General features: G+C 45.7%; 1 protein-coding gene across 8 annotated transcripts in view; it reads right to left on the bottom strand.

Annotated features, from left to right (window-relative positions):
• CUTC (cutC copper transporter) overlaps positions 1-15,366 on the bottom strand; it is a 197,456-nt gene that overhangs the window by 127,113 nt on the left and 54,977 nt on the right. For 7 of the 8 annotated variants that reach the window (XM_069239681.1, XM_069239682.1, XM_069239675.1 and 4 more), the window contains one exon: positions 3,412-3,486. In XM_069239681.1, the coding sequence (XP_069095782.1) occupies positions 3,412-3,484 (73 nt within the window). In that variant the 5' untranslated portion in view covers positions 3,485-3,486. Of the gene's footprint in view, positions 1-3,411; positions 3,487-3,660; positions 3,794-15,366 lie in introns of those variants that run through there. The other variant, XM_069239677.1, reaches the window with a different exon arrangement.

Raw genomic sequence — 15,366 nt, 5'->3', positions numbered from 1 at the left:
AGCATCAACGGCCAATGGTGGTTCTAGCATTTTGGCAGAAATGTGTGACATTTAATGGGTATCCATTGCATAATGGCAGTAATCCTTGACATCTGGTGGGCATCCATGTCATGATGGTGCCAAGACAATCCATAATGCTAGACCCTGCATTATGGGGGCAATTTATGATATACTTTGGGCGTCCAAGCAGGGGCATCATGAACTCACCGCTTTAGCAGCTACAGTAGGGGTGGGTTTTTATTTGCCTCTTATCTACAGCTTGACAGATAAGAGATCATACTGAACTAAAACAAAAAAGAAAGGTGGGTGGCTAGAAAACGGAGAGAAGAATGGATGGATGAGAGGATGAAAGGATTGATGAGTGGTTGAAAGTATGGATGAGAGGTAGAAAGGCGACATGGAAGAGTGGCTGATTATATGGGTGGATGAAAGGATGGATGGATGAGTGGGTAAAAGGGTGGAAGGATGGGTGAAAGCATGGATGAATTGGGTGAAAAGATGGGAGGATGAGTGGGTAAAAAGATGTGTGGGAGAGATGATGGGTGTCTGTGTGGGTGGATGAGTGGGTGAAATGATGTGCAGATGGCTAGGTGAAAGGACGGCAGGGTAAATGGAAATCTAAAAGGATGGATGTGTGAGAGAAGTATGACAGTAAATGCAAATCTGAGAAGATGCACGGATGGGTGGGTGAAAGGATAATGGCATAGTAAATGGAAATCTGAGAGGATGGATGAATCCATGAATGGGCAAAAGGAACAACTGTTGGTTGAAAGGCTTTGGTGGATGGAAGTATGGATGCATGCATGCATAGATACTGGATGTGTGAAGAGAAGGATATGTATAGAATGGGCAATGGATGGATGGAATGTGAACGATTGAATGAATGATGGATGAAACTATAAATGGATGAAAGAATGTAAAGGTGAAATGGTGGATATAAGCAGGCAGATGAAGTGTGAAAGAATGATGAATAGCTACTTGGAGGAAGTGACAAAGAAGTTCTAGGGAGCTTCGGGCTCACTTACATCACATGTTTGGTGCCATCAAGGCTTTGGTTGAAGTGTGGGGTATTTTAATTTTCTGGCTATCCCCTTGCTTCCAAGGATTGATAGAACCCACTCTGGCATATTTCTGTCCTTGACTTAATTAAGATAATTCCTGGCATGTTGGGGACAGCCGTGGTAAGATGGTGAAAAGTTGTGTATGCAAATAATATTCAATACATCGGTGTTGAAGCAGTTCCATAACAGAGGATTCAGAGCAAGTGAACATATGCTATGCAAGTTAGATTTATTCACATAGCACAACTATTGTAGTGCTTTCTGATGCTGAGGAGGTAGCATAACAGTTTAAAAGAAGACCGAAGAGAAAGTTAAAAAGTCAGGTTATAATGGCTTTCCTTAACTTGGTTACAAGAGTGTGGACAGAAAGCAGATCTGGTAAAGCCTCAGCTTGGTGTTGGAGCTCTGCTGAGATGACCTCCACACACTGTTCAGCATTCTGAAGGCATTCCCAGTGAAATCTTCAGTTATGGCCAAGACCTCTTCATGCACCTTAATTGGTGAAGGGTGTGAGATTTTGACTGGCATGAATACTTATTTCTTTGTGTTGATCTTGAGGCCCACTTGATTGCTTCTGTATAGATTAGAATGCTGGTGGATGACTAAAAGTGGCATTACCGAACTGTCACCCTTCCAAACAAGTAACCTGAGAAGAATCTTGTATAATTTCTGGACTGCAAACCATCTCCAATCAGGAAATGCTCATGAGATGCAAGTAAGAGAGCATTCACACCACCATAATAAAAAAAACTGAGATGGAAAGGACACACCAACAGAAGAGAACAAGACTGCATAACAAGAACTCCACTATCCCCCAGAAGTCACGTGGAAGAGAGGCAGGCCAAATAACACCTGGAGATGAACTGTAGAAACAGAAGTGAAGATCCTGGACCACAGCTGGGGCACTGTACAGAAACTTGGCCAAGACAGACAGAAGTGGATGTCCTGCATTGGTGTCCTACAGTGCAGAATTCTTACACTAGGCGAAATCCTGTTGAATCTTGATGTGCCAATTACAAAATGGATAGCAGCATTTTTGGTAAATTGCAGTCAGCAAAAGAGTTTTTGCGGAGCATCTGGGTGTATCAAGGCATACATGACTGGTATGTGCCAGTTATTAGTGGTGTACGGTAGCAGTTTCCTCAAGACCTTAAGTCAGACAAAGCATATACCAGACACCTTTGTTGTCTGTGCTTCAAGCCATAGTTTGAAGTTAAAGACAATGCACAGATTGTGCACCTTCTTGAGTGGATATGGGGAGGGTTGCATAACTTCTGATCAGCATGCTGCGAGATAGCAAGCAGAGGTTGTAAGGGTGAAAAGCACCATGGTTTTGGTTGGGTTCAACATCAGAAAATTTGCAGTCATCCAATAACGTGGCATTTTACCAAAGTCATAGCGTTTTGTTCAGGGTGTATGTTTTCACATGGACTTCAAAAGCCAAATATATTTTGGTGTCATCGCATGTAAAGGAGTGCCCTTAAATGAAGGAGACTGGCGGCCAACAGTCATGGATGTATGGATGGAAAAGCAGTGGAGAAAAGAATCGACCTTGCCGATCACAACAAATCTGACTTTTGGGCTTGGATTGAAAATGTAGAAAAGAGATAATCTTCTGACTGACACAAATAAATTATGTAATCCGTTTGACGACAAGGTATGCTAGTGTGCAATCTTAGCCAACACTGTCCTCAAAATCTAATATGTTTTTACCAACGCCTGGGTTTTGGAAAAAGTGTCGGGAAATATGAAACCTATTGCATCTGTAAGTGTGCCTTATGAAGTATGGGGTAGCCAAGAGGTGTATTAATGGGAACATCAAAATGGGCTTCACCAATTGGGGAGACAGGTTATAAGAGAAGCATCACCGTGCATTGCTTAGGAAGAATGGTGGAGGGCTTAAAACTATGCAGCAATTTTTAAGCACCATTTTCTGCCCTATGTGCTTCTTAGTCTTTTACTAAATAACCCCCAAACGTTTCGCCACGTTTTCATCAGATTTGAAGTGGCATGTACTTTCTACTTACTGTTCTCAGTTAAATGTATGGCCGTAAATATGTTTTCCCACTATAAGAGTGGAAGTCCCACGAATTACCATTATACGCTTGGGCACATTCGGCACACCTATTATGGGATAAGCGCAATCAGGGAAAACAACAAAGCCACCTACCTGGATAATGTCAGTGGAAGTAAAAACATGTAGGCAGGAAGCAAACAAAAAAGTCACTCTCAACACGCAGCTGAAACGCAGACACTTCAGAATGTGCCGCTATTTGGGTCTTTTGCCCTTTCTTGCTTGGCCTATGACAGTTGGCGACCAGTGTGCTTGTCGGACAGCTATCTCCCTTACCTCCTCTCTCGGCATTCACAGCAGACTCCACAGAATCCACACAAACCTCCATGAGAAAGCCATTATCTGCCATTCCTGCGGATAAAAAAAGCGATAAGCAAGTCTTAAGTCCGAGTCTGGTTTTATACGTTTAAACTAGTGAGCTCACTCTACACAACTGTGTCATAACAGCGACTTATTATAAACAGAAACGTGTTTGCATTCCTCTTCTGGCAGACACTGCTCACATCAGCAGACTGCTGAGCTTACCCAATGCCAAAAGCAAAGCTAGTGCGTGACGATCATCATATTACATCGGTGAAGAGCCAAAATAGCCTTCAGCAGCTCCGAGTCTGAAGCACGCACCGCACTTCATCTGCAGGAGAGGCGTGTTCAGCGCCTGCTCTCGTGTGACCGCCTTCAGGAAGTGAAGTGCTACTAGTAAACAGTCCTGTCATAAAACGAGGGCGTAGTCTTGTTTCTGTACCAGAGAAGTACAGTGCTGCTGGGCACCGATGCGCTGTCCTCTTCCTGAGAAAATCCGGTAGACTAGATAGATAGATAGTGCAGTTCAGAACCACCGAACACTGACAGGCGTGGGTAAAGCCAATAGGTCAAGCATCTGCAAGAGCTATTGGATTTGGCAACGTGTTTTAGCCATTTTGTACACCAGCGTGACTCTTATCCAGCGGGCTAAAAGTTAGTGGCATGGAGGAGAGGCACGGAGTGTAGTGTCTTATAGTGGAGTAGTATAGGGTGGAGTTGCATAGAGTGGAGGGTTGTGGAGTGGCAGAGTGGAGAGAAGTGTGGTGGAATATCACAGAGTGGCGTGGAGTGGAGTATAGTAGAATGGCATAGCTTACAGTGGAGTAAAGTGTTGTACAATGGAAAGGCATACAGTGGAGTAAAGTGGAGTGTCAAGGGAAGTAGGATAGAGTGGAGGGTCAAGGAGTAGTGTGGAAGGGCATAGAGTCGAGGGCAATAGAGTGTAGTAGATTGGAGTGGCGTAGAGTAGAATATTGATCACAGAGAGGAGTAGTGCAGAGTGGACTAAAGTGGTGTGGAGTGGCGTAACGGAAGTTGCACAGAATGGAGTAGCGGGTCAAAGTGGAGTGGCAGAGTGAAGTAGAATGTCAGAGTGGAGGGGAGTAAAGTGGAGTACGGTGTTGTGAAGTGGCACAGAGAAGAGTATACTGTCGTAAAATGGAGAAGAGTATTGTAGCGTAGGGTGAAGTGATCTTAGAGTGGAGTATCGTAGAATGGAATGTTGTAAGGTGTAGTGGAGGGGCATGGAGTGGAGTAGAGTTGGAGAGTGGAGTGACATCGAGTAAAGTGTTGCACCATGTCTTAGAGTGGAGTATCACAAAGTGGAGTGTTGTAGATTGTTAACAAGTGGAGTACTGTGCCATAGGTTGAACTGATGAAGAGTAGTGACGTACAGTGGAGTGAGGTAGAGTAGCATAATGTGGAGTACAGTGTCGGAGACAAGTAAAGTGCCATAGGGTGTAGTGGCATAGTGTTGAGTGGCATAAAGTGTCCCACTGGAGTGGTGTGGAGTGGAGTAAAGTGGCGTGGAGTGTGCAGAGTGTTGTGTCATAGAGTGGAGTGTTAAAGAGTGGCTTAGAGTTAAGTGGCAAAGAGTGTCGTAGCGTGGAGTGGTGTACGATAGCATCGAGTAGAGTGGAGTAGTTTGGAGAGGGATAGAGTGGAGTATTGTAGATTGTAGTACCATAGCCTAGAGGGGTGTAGAATGGAGTAGCGTAGAGTGGTGTAAAGTGTCAGAGTGGAGTAAAGAGTCGCAGATTGGAATAAAGTGGAATGCATGGAGTGACTTGGAGTGGCCTAACAGAGTGGCGCGAAGTGGAGTAGTGTAGCATGTCGTAGAGTGCCACAGAGGGTTGGAGAGTAAAGTGGAGTAGCGTGGAGAGGGATTGAGTGCAGTAGAGTGAAGTGGCATAGAGAAGAACTGACTGGAGTGTTGTAGTGTGTCGTGGAGTGGTGTGGAGTAGAGTAGCAGAAAGTGGAGAATGTATGGTGTGGTAGTGCACTGCCATTGCAGAGAACACATTTTCAATTGATATGGCCATTACATATGCAAAGATATACAGTTTTGCTGATAAAATTATTAAGCGCACAAACAATAATGTGTGGAAATGACATCACCCAGAGTATTCATTTGTTTTGATCATATTAAAAATATTTGTTTCCAGCATGCATCAGAATTACAAAAAAGTGCTTCATTTGTGGTTTCCTAATTCAGATATATGTGCATAGTTCATTTACAGACATTAAAATGTTGTTGTGTGCTAGAAAAAAGTATTTCCATTCACACCCACAGATTTTTAGATAAATCCTCTCACTTTTAAGTCGAAGAAAGAAAAGTAACAACCAATTTCCTTGGAAGACAGAGCCTGACATTTGACCTCTGTCTTTGACTGCACTGCAAATGTGACACGATAAGAACAAAATTTAAAGGCCTGTTAACAGAAAGCGAGCACATATGGAATGCTCAACAGGAGGGACAAAGACATGCTTACCAGCCTAAAACAAAGTCTGTAAACAAAAAGCAAGCAAATGTGAGTTACAAACCACAAAGCCAATGATAAGCAAAGGCAGAATGCATTCTTAGGTCAGCTTTCAGAATGTGCCCACGAATTCTTTAGTAACCAGACTGCTGTGCTATTGGGTAGGCTTCATCCTAAAAAGACTGGCACAGTGAAAGCGATTTGCAAGAAAAGCAAGTTCCTTCCACTCTCGATCCTCTCAATGAAGAAATAAGCATGAAATTAAACACCAGTGAGAAAGGATGAGAGGTAGTCCTGTGTAATGTAGAAGTGTCAGAAACAGCAAAGGCAATGAGCAGAGAATGTGGGGAAGCGAGCAAGAGAACAGGATACCAGCCCTCTCCAGGCTCTTTTCTACTGTTGTGCTTTTTGCAGTTTTTTAGATGCTTTTTTTCCGAGGTCTGCAAAGAATGCACATAGCAATGACATACAAGAACTATACCAGAAGTTGGGTACATTAAGGAGTCGCAGTCTCTAAAACATGAATGCCATTTTTTGGTTGCATGTTAGGTTTTATTCACTGGTGGGCCTGGAATTCCCAGAGTTCCTGCAGACAAGGTTGTGACATGGATCGACGAGGTAGTCACATGGATATTATGTCCCAAACATTTGTTGTTGAATTAATGAATATCATTAGAAGGCATAAGAATGCAAACAAGTATTGGCAAAGTCAATAGATTGCAGCTGTAAATATATGAGACACTGGATTTGCCAATGCTTTTTTAAATTGCTAATCTTATACAGATCTAGTGTCATGATGCGTGCACGCACATGACTGGCAATCTTGCAATTGTGTGATATGCATCGTTATGCACAGTGGTTGTTTTGACATTTTTAATTCACCATTCTAACAAGACGAATTTAAAAAAGAGAAAAACAAAGTATAAAATAGTGGAAAAGAAAGGACGTAAGAAGTTTGCAAATGACGGGTATTTATAACAAAAAATAGAGATTGTAAGAAATGCATATTTTAATGATAGTACATGATATACTTGGCTTCTTGCACAGGATATCTTAAGAAGGCCCCAACCTGGGCTTTGTGAAATATTTTACTAAAATGCAAGTAGTGTGAAACTTAAACTGTTATGTTTTTTTAATCCGAGGACTAACATTGCTGTTGTCATTTTAAGTGTATTACATAAATCTCTTGACAAGACGAGTAGGAATCTTCTGTGTGAGTGCACTTTTGGTCCATCAACCCTCACTAAACATGCATAAATCTAGGGAATACAAAAACCTGTAGTACCCTGCACAACTGGGCCATCAAGCATACTGTTAAATAGTATTTGCAATATCTAATATGCTAGTAAAACATTGATTCTGGGCAAAGCTGGTCTACGACCGATTTGAATTATTAATGTTATTGCTTTCAATGTAAACTGCCTGCAATCTGCTTGGCAACCACACAGCTTCCAAAGCCTTACCCATGTTTCACAATGTGTAAACATTGAAAAATCATCCGTTTTCAGTAAACGCTTGATCCCCTTCTCAGCAACACATCTAGCCTACATGGCTAGACTATGTTCCTTTCAGATTCGAACTAGGTGGATTAACCAACGCCTCTACAGCATATTTTACTTCACGTGCTCTCAAATTGTACATGCATCACCTTCATGAACTGTTGTACAGTCTACAGGGCAGGTTACTGACACCCCACTGTACCTAGAGACCAAGAATAAAACCTCAGAAGGCACTTGCAGAAGCATCACCAAACTAGAAATTCAGGCACTCGGGAAAGAGAAGAGATAATGCTACACATTGCATCAGCCATGGAACACTATTCCTGTCCAAATAAATTGGCCATTCTCGGTCTTCACAAAGAGTTGGAAAGCTATCGCTTCACGCAACATCTCAACAGAGAATAACCACATGAATGCTCACTGTACTGATCCTCCTCCATCTAAGCTTCAACCCATGATCTTCCCACTCGGCTTCAAATCAATACCGTGATGCTGAATACCTGCCTTTCTCTAACATACTAACCACAGTAAAACCTTAATTGTGTACTTCGCTCTATTTGTTCTGCAGCTAAGCCAACCCTATTAAAGGCATATAGACTTGCGAGCATGCTTGCAGCAACATCCTTCTACTAGGGGGATAAAGTCAATGTAATCCTCCAAGTGGCACATCATTTTTTTTTGCCCTTGTCCAGGAAGTAAATATGGTAGTATTCTGAGTGCAATACAGCAGAAGACAGCACTTAAAATTAGGCCAGTTCAGATGGCGGAAATCACAGCTAAATCACAACAGAAAAACAATGAATAGCAATATCATAAACGTAATAAACGCTCTAGTCTGGCAATGTAGTGACCCTTAATATTCAGCCAATAGTACTTTCTGATCACGTGACTGGCTTAGGAATACTAGAGAAGGTGGCCTGCATGCACTCATCCACTCACTGTGAGCCTTATTAACAAGAAACTGTAACTCTCTGCTTGAGTAGACTTAAGCCTACTTGCGCAGAGACATATGACCCTAATCACAAAGGCCTCAGCAATACTGCAGACAAAGTTATGATTAAAGTGCCATCGCTGGCTTATCCTTCTCCAGTAATCATACAACTACAAATTGCGAGCACACAGATTTCCACATTTCTAGAACTAAGGTATTTGTGAAATGCCAGAAATATCTTTTTTTTGCATTTCATTTCTTTCATATGGACAATATATTTCAATACAAAGACTTCTCTTAATAACGTCAACATGAAATATGGATTTATTATGTACCATGACATACTTTGATGATCTTCTAAATTCATGCCCGGTTGGCCCAAGTGTCGATGGTGAATTAAGTGTCATTTAACATTTGGTGTTGGGAAATAACAACTTTACATTTGAATTAACATTCCCATAGAAGAGAAAAAGAATGAAACTCTATTTTAGCCTTTCACAAAATTGTTGAGAGGGCTACTACAAAGGGATGTTTTTAATGTCCAGTGTTAAACTGTGCTGACACATTTTGTCATTGTCCCAGCGCACAGGTTCTCCTTCGATTATAGGCATGTTGGCTCCTGAGAAGGCTTTTGGCAAGGGTATCATACAGGCAAGACCTTGGATGGGCATAATCAGGATTTTGAACGAATTAATGAATGAACAATCATTCATAAAGCATGATCAGCTACTTAAAGGTATTCTGGTGTTGAAGTGATCACAGGTGAGTCAGTCAAGCTAAACAGAAGAGAAAGGTTTTAAGATGACAACTGCTTGGTGGCGAAGAAAGGAAAAGAACCACCACCAATCCAAACTTTCTTTACTAGAGGAGGCTGGAAAATAAAAGAGTACCATAAGGGATGTGATGGCATAGAGTCTAAAGTGATTTTAAAGAAACACAAGACCTGTAAGGTTAACAGTGCAATGGCAGATACAATATGACTTAAAAATGACACGCTTAGAGTAGGGGAGCCCAATGTACAAATTATATTTAAAAAAAAGAGGTGGGGCAGGCCAAATATCAAATAAGCTGCTTCATTTTGGATAATCTGTAACCTTCAGATCAGATTTTTTTTGGAGCTAATTTTGAAGAGAGCTGAAGTGGTCCAGGCGAGAAGGAAATTACAAACCTAAACAACAATTCTGATAGAATTCTCTGGAAGAAGAGAAAAATATTTTTCAGCATCCTGGGATAATTGAAACAAGTAAAAGAAAGCTTGCAAATCTGTTCTGTGAAACGGAGAGGTTTTGAAGATAAACCCAAGACTTCTGGCTGCTGATTTAGGAGTTGGTACAGAGTCAACTCCAATAGGCCACCAATCAGAAGACCAGTTTGAGGATGGCAAACAAACAGAAAAAGTTCTGTTTTGTTTCAATTCAACTTGAGAAGTCAGATTTCGTTCAGGTGGCTCTAGTGGCAAAACATAAACAAAGGTTTAATAGTGAGTTTTCAAGGGTGCTATCAATGGAGATAAAAATGTTGGTGTCATCAGTGTATGACATTAAAGACAGACCACATTGTGTGCGCGAAAGGAGAAAAAAGCAAGTTAAAAAGTGTAGACCCGAGGGATCGATCCTGTGGAACACCCTGTGGGAGACATTTTTAAGCAGATCAGAAAAGGATATAGTAGCACAGCCGGCAATAAATTTGAAAGAAAAAATTATAACCAAGCTAGGGCACTGTCACATACTCCCACCGCCTTAGCAATGCAAAGAGGTCTCTCATTAGAAATGCTATCAAAAGCTGCAGAGAGTTCTAACAGAATTAGCACAGTTGAGCCTCATTGCTCCAAGATGAATCTTAGATCTTTGCCACACTTAAAAGAAACAGTTCAGTGACATGCCAAGAGCGGATTCCCAACTGATAGATATCAAAAGAACAATGATGGGAGGCGGGGCCAACCAACATGGCCGATCGGACGTGAGCTCCGTCGGCTCCGTCTAATTTCCCCTGGGCCCGATGCAGTGAGGCGGTGGGGAGGCATTGATAGGACCCCTCCCCCCCCAGGTCGGGGATCGGCCGCGGGTCCCTGGGAGAGGCGAAAACCGGCGAGGTTCCCGGTGGAGAGGGGGGCGACGCCCGGCGGGGCTCCGCGTGCGGACCCCGTGGTGAGACACGGCCCTGCGGACCCGCGCTAGACGAGCGGAAGCCGGCTGACGCCGGAGAAGGGGTAGTTGCCCCGAGGTGGAGGACTGGCGGCGCGAGACCCGAGGACGGCAGGAGAGCGACGCCCCCGAAGCAAGAGGCACAGATGAGCGGCAATGGGCCGTGGGGAAAGGATCACACCCAGCCACGATAAGGGCGAGGTGAGCAGGGGGAAGGCATCCCCTTCTACATGCGGGGAGGCGCGAACGGGGGAGGCCCAGTTTCAGAGAAGCGGCTGGAGCATGCGGAGGCCCCCCACCCGCTAGAAGATATGGAGCGACGACAGGAGGGTCCCCCCAGAAAGGTGATGGTAACTAACCCTTGAAATATTCTCTTAGCTGAGATGGCGAAGCTGTGCATATTGGGGTCAGAGGAAGACCATTGGAGGCCATTTTGAGAGGCACTGAGCGGTAAAGCCTCCTTTACAAGAGACTCAGAGAAAGTAAAGTTGGCAGAGGCGAATGCAGGCCCCGACGGGCAGGTCGGTGTCACTGAGGGCGGGCCCACAACGGAGGGAGTGAGCCCACCGAGGAGAGAGGACATAGCTTTGAGACAAGGGAGCGGGGGACATTCCTGAGCCCCACCCCCCCAGAGGTGGGGCGCGACGGAAGGGCGAAGACCCAGAGGGGGGGCCCCTGCAGTGAAGGTGTGTAAAAGCGGAGAAGAGGGCGAGACCCCCATGTTAACACCGGGGTCGGGCCCTTAACAGTTTCATATGCCACAACGCAAAATCCAGGCCAATCGGGTCTCCAGCTATTTCACGCCGGCTAGAGTGGAGAGTTCTGACCACACACAGGGTGAGGAGATGGCGCTTACAAAGGAGGACTTCTTGTCCTCTCTCCGTACCTTTAAAACCGAGCTGCGTGAAGAGCTCAAGAGCTCACAACAAATATCAGAGCGACACTAGAGGCCTTCCAGACGGATGTCAATGGGAAGCTAGCCGCCCTCCAAACAGATGTGGACTCAGTGGGGGCCCGCACACTGGACTTGGAAACGCACATACAGAACTTACACCAAAAAGTGGTCCCAGTGGAGACTGATCTCGCAAAGGTAAAATCGCAACTACACCTCACCATAATAAAGTGCGAGGACTTGGAAAACCGCGCACGCCGAGATAACATACGGGTGAGAGGCCTGGAGGAGGGAGCAGAGGGGCCCGACCTAGAGGCCTTTGTGGTGGGGCTGTTTTCCTCACTACTGGGAGAGGAGCAAGCGGAGATACAAGTGGAACGAGTGCACCATGTGGGCAGCAAAATACTGGGCGACGGGAGGAGACCGAGAGATGTTCTTGCTAAATTAAGCTCATTTAAAGTGAAGGAACGGATATTTCTAAGGGCGAGACACCAGGACCCCGTCTCCTTCCAAGGTGCGCAATGCTCACTCTTCCAAGATATAGCGCCAGCAACTTTAGCCCGACGTCAACAGTTCCGACCAGTGACAGAGGCGCTGAGAGAGAAGAAGATAAAATACAGATGGACCTTCCCCTTTGGCGTAGCGTTTGAACTCCATAATAAAGCGTGCCATTTCTCAACGGTGGATGCGGCAGCTGCTGCACTGGGCCTAGAGACTGGAGGAGAGAGGGGTGCTACCGACTGTGAGGCGGGAGGGGAGCAAGGCGGAGATGCCCCCCCCCGTCTCGGCGGACCAATGGAAACAACAGAGGAGAGGTAGAAAGACCCCTAGAAAATGAAGCCATGCGGTAAGCCGGTACCGACTCGGACGGGGAGCGCCCCCGGTTGCTCTATAGGGACGGGGGAGGTTCCCCCCCTCGTCGAGAGGGGGTGAAGCGGATCTGCTCGCCCCAGATCCTGGTGTTGCTTGCTACTCGAGCATACTTTATCTCTGCTAAGCACCGGGGGTCTGAGGCCCCAGCCTTTGAGATGCCCGTTGGTGTGATTGGGCCTGGGGGAGAGATGAGACGGAACTGGATCCTGTCCACGACATGAAGACTGTAAGACACTTGGCGGTTATGTGCTGTCAGGATAATGTCTGTATTTCTTTTAGGAAATGTTTTTTCAAGTTGTTTGATGTTTACCATCCGTGTCACGGTGCAAGGAGTCAGGGGAAAGCGTCTCAGCTGATAGAGTATTCCTGGAGAGGGGGGGGTGAGAAACACAATGAGGGGCACTGGAGATTTTACTGGGAGTCTGGGTGAGAACACTGATACTACACAGAGATGATGCTGGAACTACTGACATGGAACGTGAAGGGCCTCAACTGCCCCAATAAACGGTCACAATTGAAAAAATACCTTGGGGAGCATAGGTATGACATACAAGAAACCCATTTGAAGAGGGTGGAGGGACACCGCCTTCGTCACAAACACTACTCTCAAATTGCCCTAGCGTCGGCTCCCACAAAACACTGTGGGGTGGCGTTACTATTTAGCAGATCAGTCCACTTTAAGGAAACAGGGTCCAAGAAAGATAAGGAGGGACGATTTCTGATGTTGAAAGGCAGCCTGGACGGGAAACTCTGTACGATAGCTACTGTCTATACTCCTAACAGTGGTCACACCCAATTTCTGTTACAATTCCTAGGCGAGCTAGAGGGCTTTGCGGAGGGCGAAGTTGTCCTGTTGGGGGACTTCAACCTGGTGTGGGACTCAACATTAGACACAACGCACCCACAGAGATCACAAACGAGTGCCTTTGCCAAATCAGTGAAAGCCTCCTTTCGCCGTCTGGGACTGTTTGACTCCTGGAGGGCCCTGAAGCCTCTGGAGAGGGATTACACCTTCTTTTCACACACTCATCGCTCTTACTCAAGGATCGACTATGTGTTTTTGAGCAAACCACTGCGACAGATCCTTACGACAGTAGCTATTAATCCAATTGTCATCTCTGACCACGCTCCGGTGGTGGTAGGGTTAAATTGGTCACTAGCACGCAAACCATCCAAGCGCTGGTACTTTCCAGGGGTGATTACCCGGGACGCAAAATCCCGCAAAGATTTGCGATCAGCGATAAGGGAATACTTCCAACATAATGGGTCGGGTGATACTAACCCCCACATTCTCTGGGACGCCTTTAAGGCGGTTATAAGAGGTAAATGCATTGCACTCGCAGCTGCCATGCACGGGTTAAAGATTAAAGACCAACCCCTTTTGGAAAGCAAACTTAGGGTGGCTGAACGAGAACATAAATCATCCCCCTCCTGGCAAGCTCAAAGGAAGGTGGCGACCCTCAAGGGTAAACTACAGGCTATCTACACAAATAGGGAAGAGATTACATTGTTGAGATTGCGAAAAGCCCACTACGACAAGGGCAATAAAATAGGCACCCCCTTAGCTAGACAGCCGCGAGACCAACAAGCCCGGGACTACATTGAGCAGGTCAAAGACGAGCACGGGGAACACTTCACTGAAGAGGGAAAGGCAAAGGCATTTATGCGATTCTATGAGCGTCTTTATCAATCGGACCACCCACCTGCCCACGTCCAAGAGACCTATTTGCGCTCAGTCCACCTACCGCAGGTCTCCCGGGAGACGAATGACATGCTAGAGGCACCCTTTACAGCGGAGGAAGTACAGGCAGCTATCAACGCCCTTCCCCTTCATAAGGCTCCGGGTCCTGACGGTTTTACAGCCCTTTTTTATAAGACTTTCGGGGCAGAACTAGCGGGCCAACTCGCGACTCTATTCAATTATATACGGGAGAGGGGTGCGGTGTCCACGTCCATGGGAGAGGCCCTGATAACTCTCATACCCAAGGCCGGAAAAGACCCTCAACTCTGTGCATCATTCAGGCCCATTGTTCTGCTGAACCTAGATGCCAAATTATACTCTAAGATTCTGGCGCAGAGGCTGGAGGATGTGATGCCGGAGCTGATACATCCAGACCAGTCTGGCTTTATTAAAGGTTGCCAGACTCATGACAACTTAAGGCGTGTCATACACTTAATGGAAAAGGTACAAAAGAAAAAGGTCCCGGCACTCTTATTGGCTTTGGACGCTGAGAAGGCGTTTGACAGGGTGGAGTGGTCCTTTCTAGTAGCAACCATGAGATAGTTTGGATTTGAGGGAACAATTTATTTCCATGGTGATGAGCAACTATGCCTGCCCAGATCCGGGTGGAGGTCAATGGGGTAGCTTCTGAATTTTTCGATCTATCCCGAGGCACGAGGCAGGGATGCCCCCTTTCCCCTCTGCTCTTTGCGCTCAGTGTTGAGCCCTTGGCGACGCGGGTGATGAGGTGCGCGGAGTTCCCAGGCATTACATTTGGTGCAGACGCCCATAACATTTCTCTATTCGCAGGCGATATTTTATTATTTGTCACTGAGCCCCATACTTCCCTCTCAGCCATAAAAGAAGAATTGTCTAGGTTTGAACAAGTTGCGGGGTTCAAGGTGAACACGGGGAAGTCCTATCTCCTAAACCTGACACTGCCCGAGGGTGTGATGACCCAGATAGCCCCCACAACCCCATTTACTTGGGCCAAGAAAGATATTACTTACTTAGGCATTCGGATTGTTCCCCAGGTGGCTGGGTTGTTTAGAGCAAACTACCCCCCCCTTTGATTAGGTCTCTACGAGAGGACTACAAGAGGTGGTCCCCGTTATGGATATCCTGGCTAGGGCGCATCAATAGTATTAAAATGACGGTGCTCCCACAATTACTATACCTCTTTCAGAGCCTCCCCGTTGAGATCCCGCCAGATTTCTTTGCGGAGACTCAAACGCTTTTCACTAAATTTATTTGGCAGGGTACTAGAGCTAGGGTCTCATACAAGATTCTGACTCGCCCCAGAGAGAGGGGAGGGTTGGCGCTCCCGGATCTCCTGCTATATTATAGAGCAGCACAACTGCGCGTACTAGCTGAGTCGTCCCTCCGAGAGTC

Source organism: Pleurodeles waltl, chromosome 6 (genome assembly GCF_031143425.1).
Source record: "Pleurodeles waltl isolate 20211129_DDA chromosome 6, aPleWal1.hap1.20221129, whole genome shotgun sequence".
Classification (NCBI taxonomy): Eukaryota; Metazoa; Chordata; class Amphibia; order Caudata; family Salamandridae; genus Pleurodeles; species Pleurodeles waltl.
Note: the sequence above shows the minus strand (reverse complement) of the source record. Positions and strands in the feature narration are given on the sequence as shown.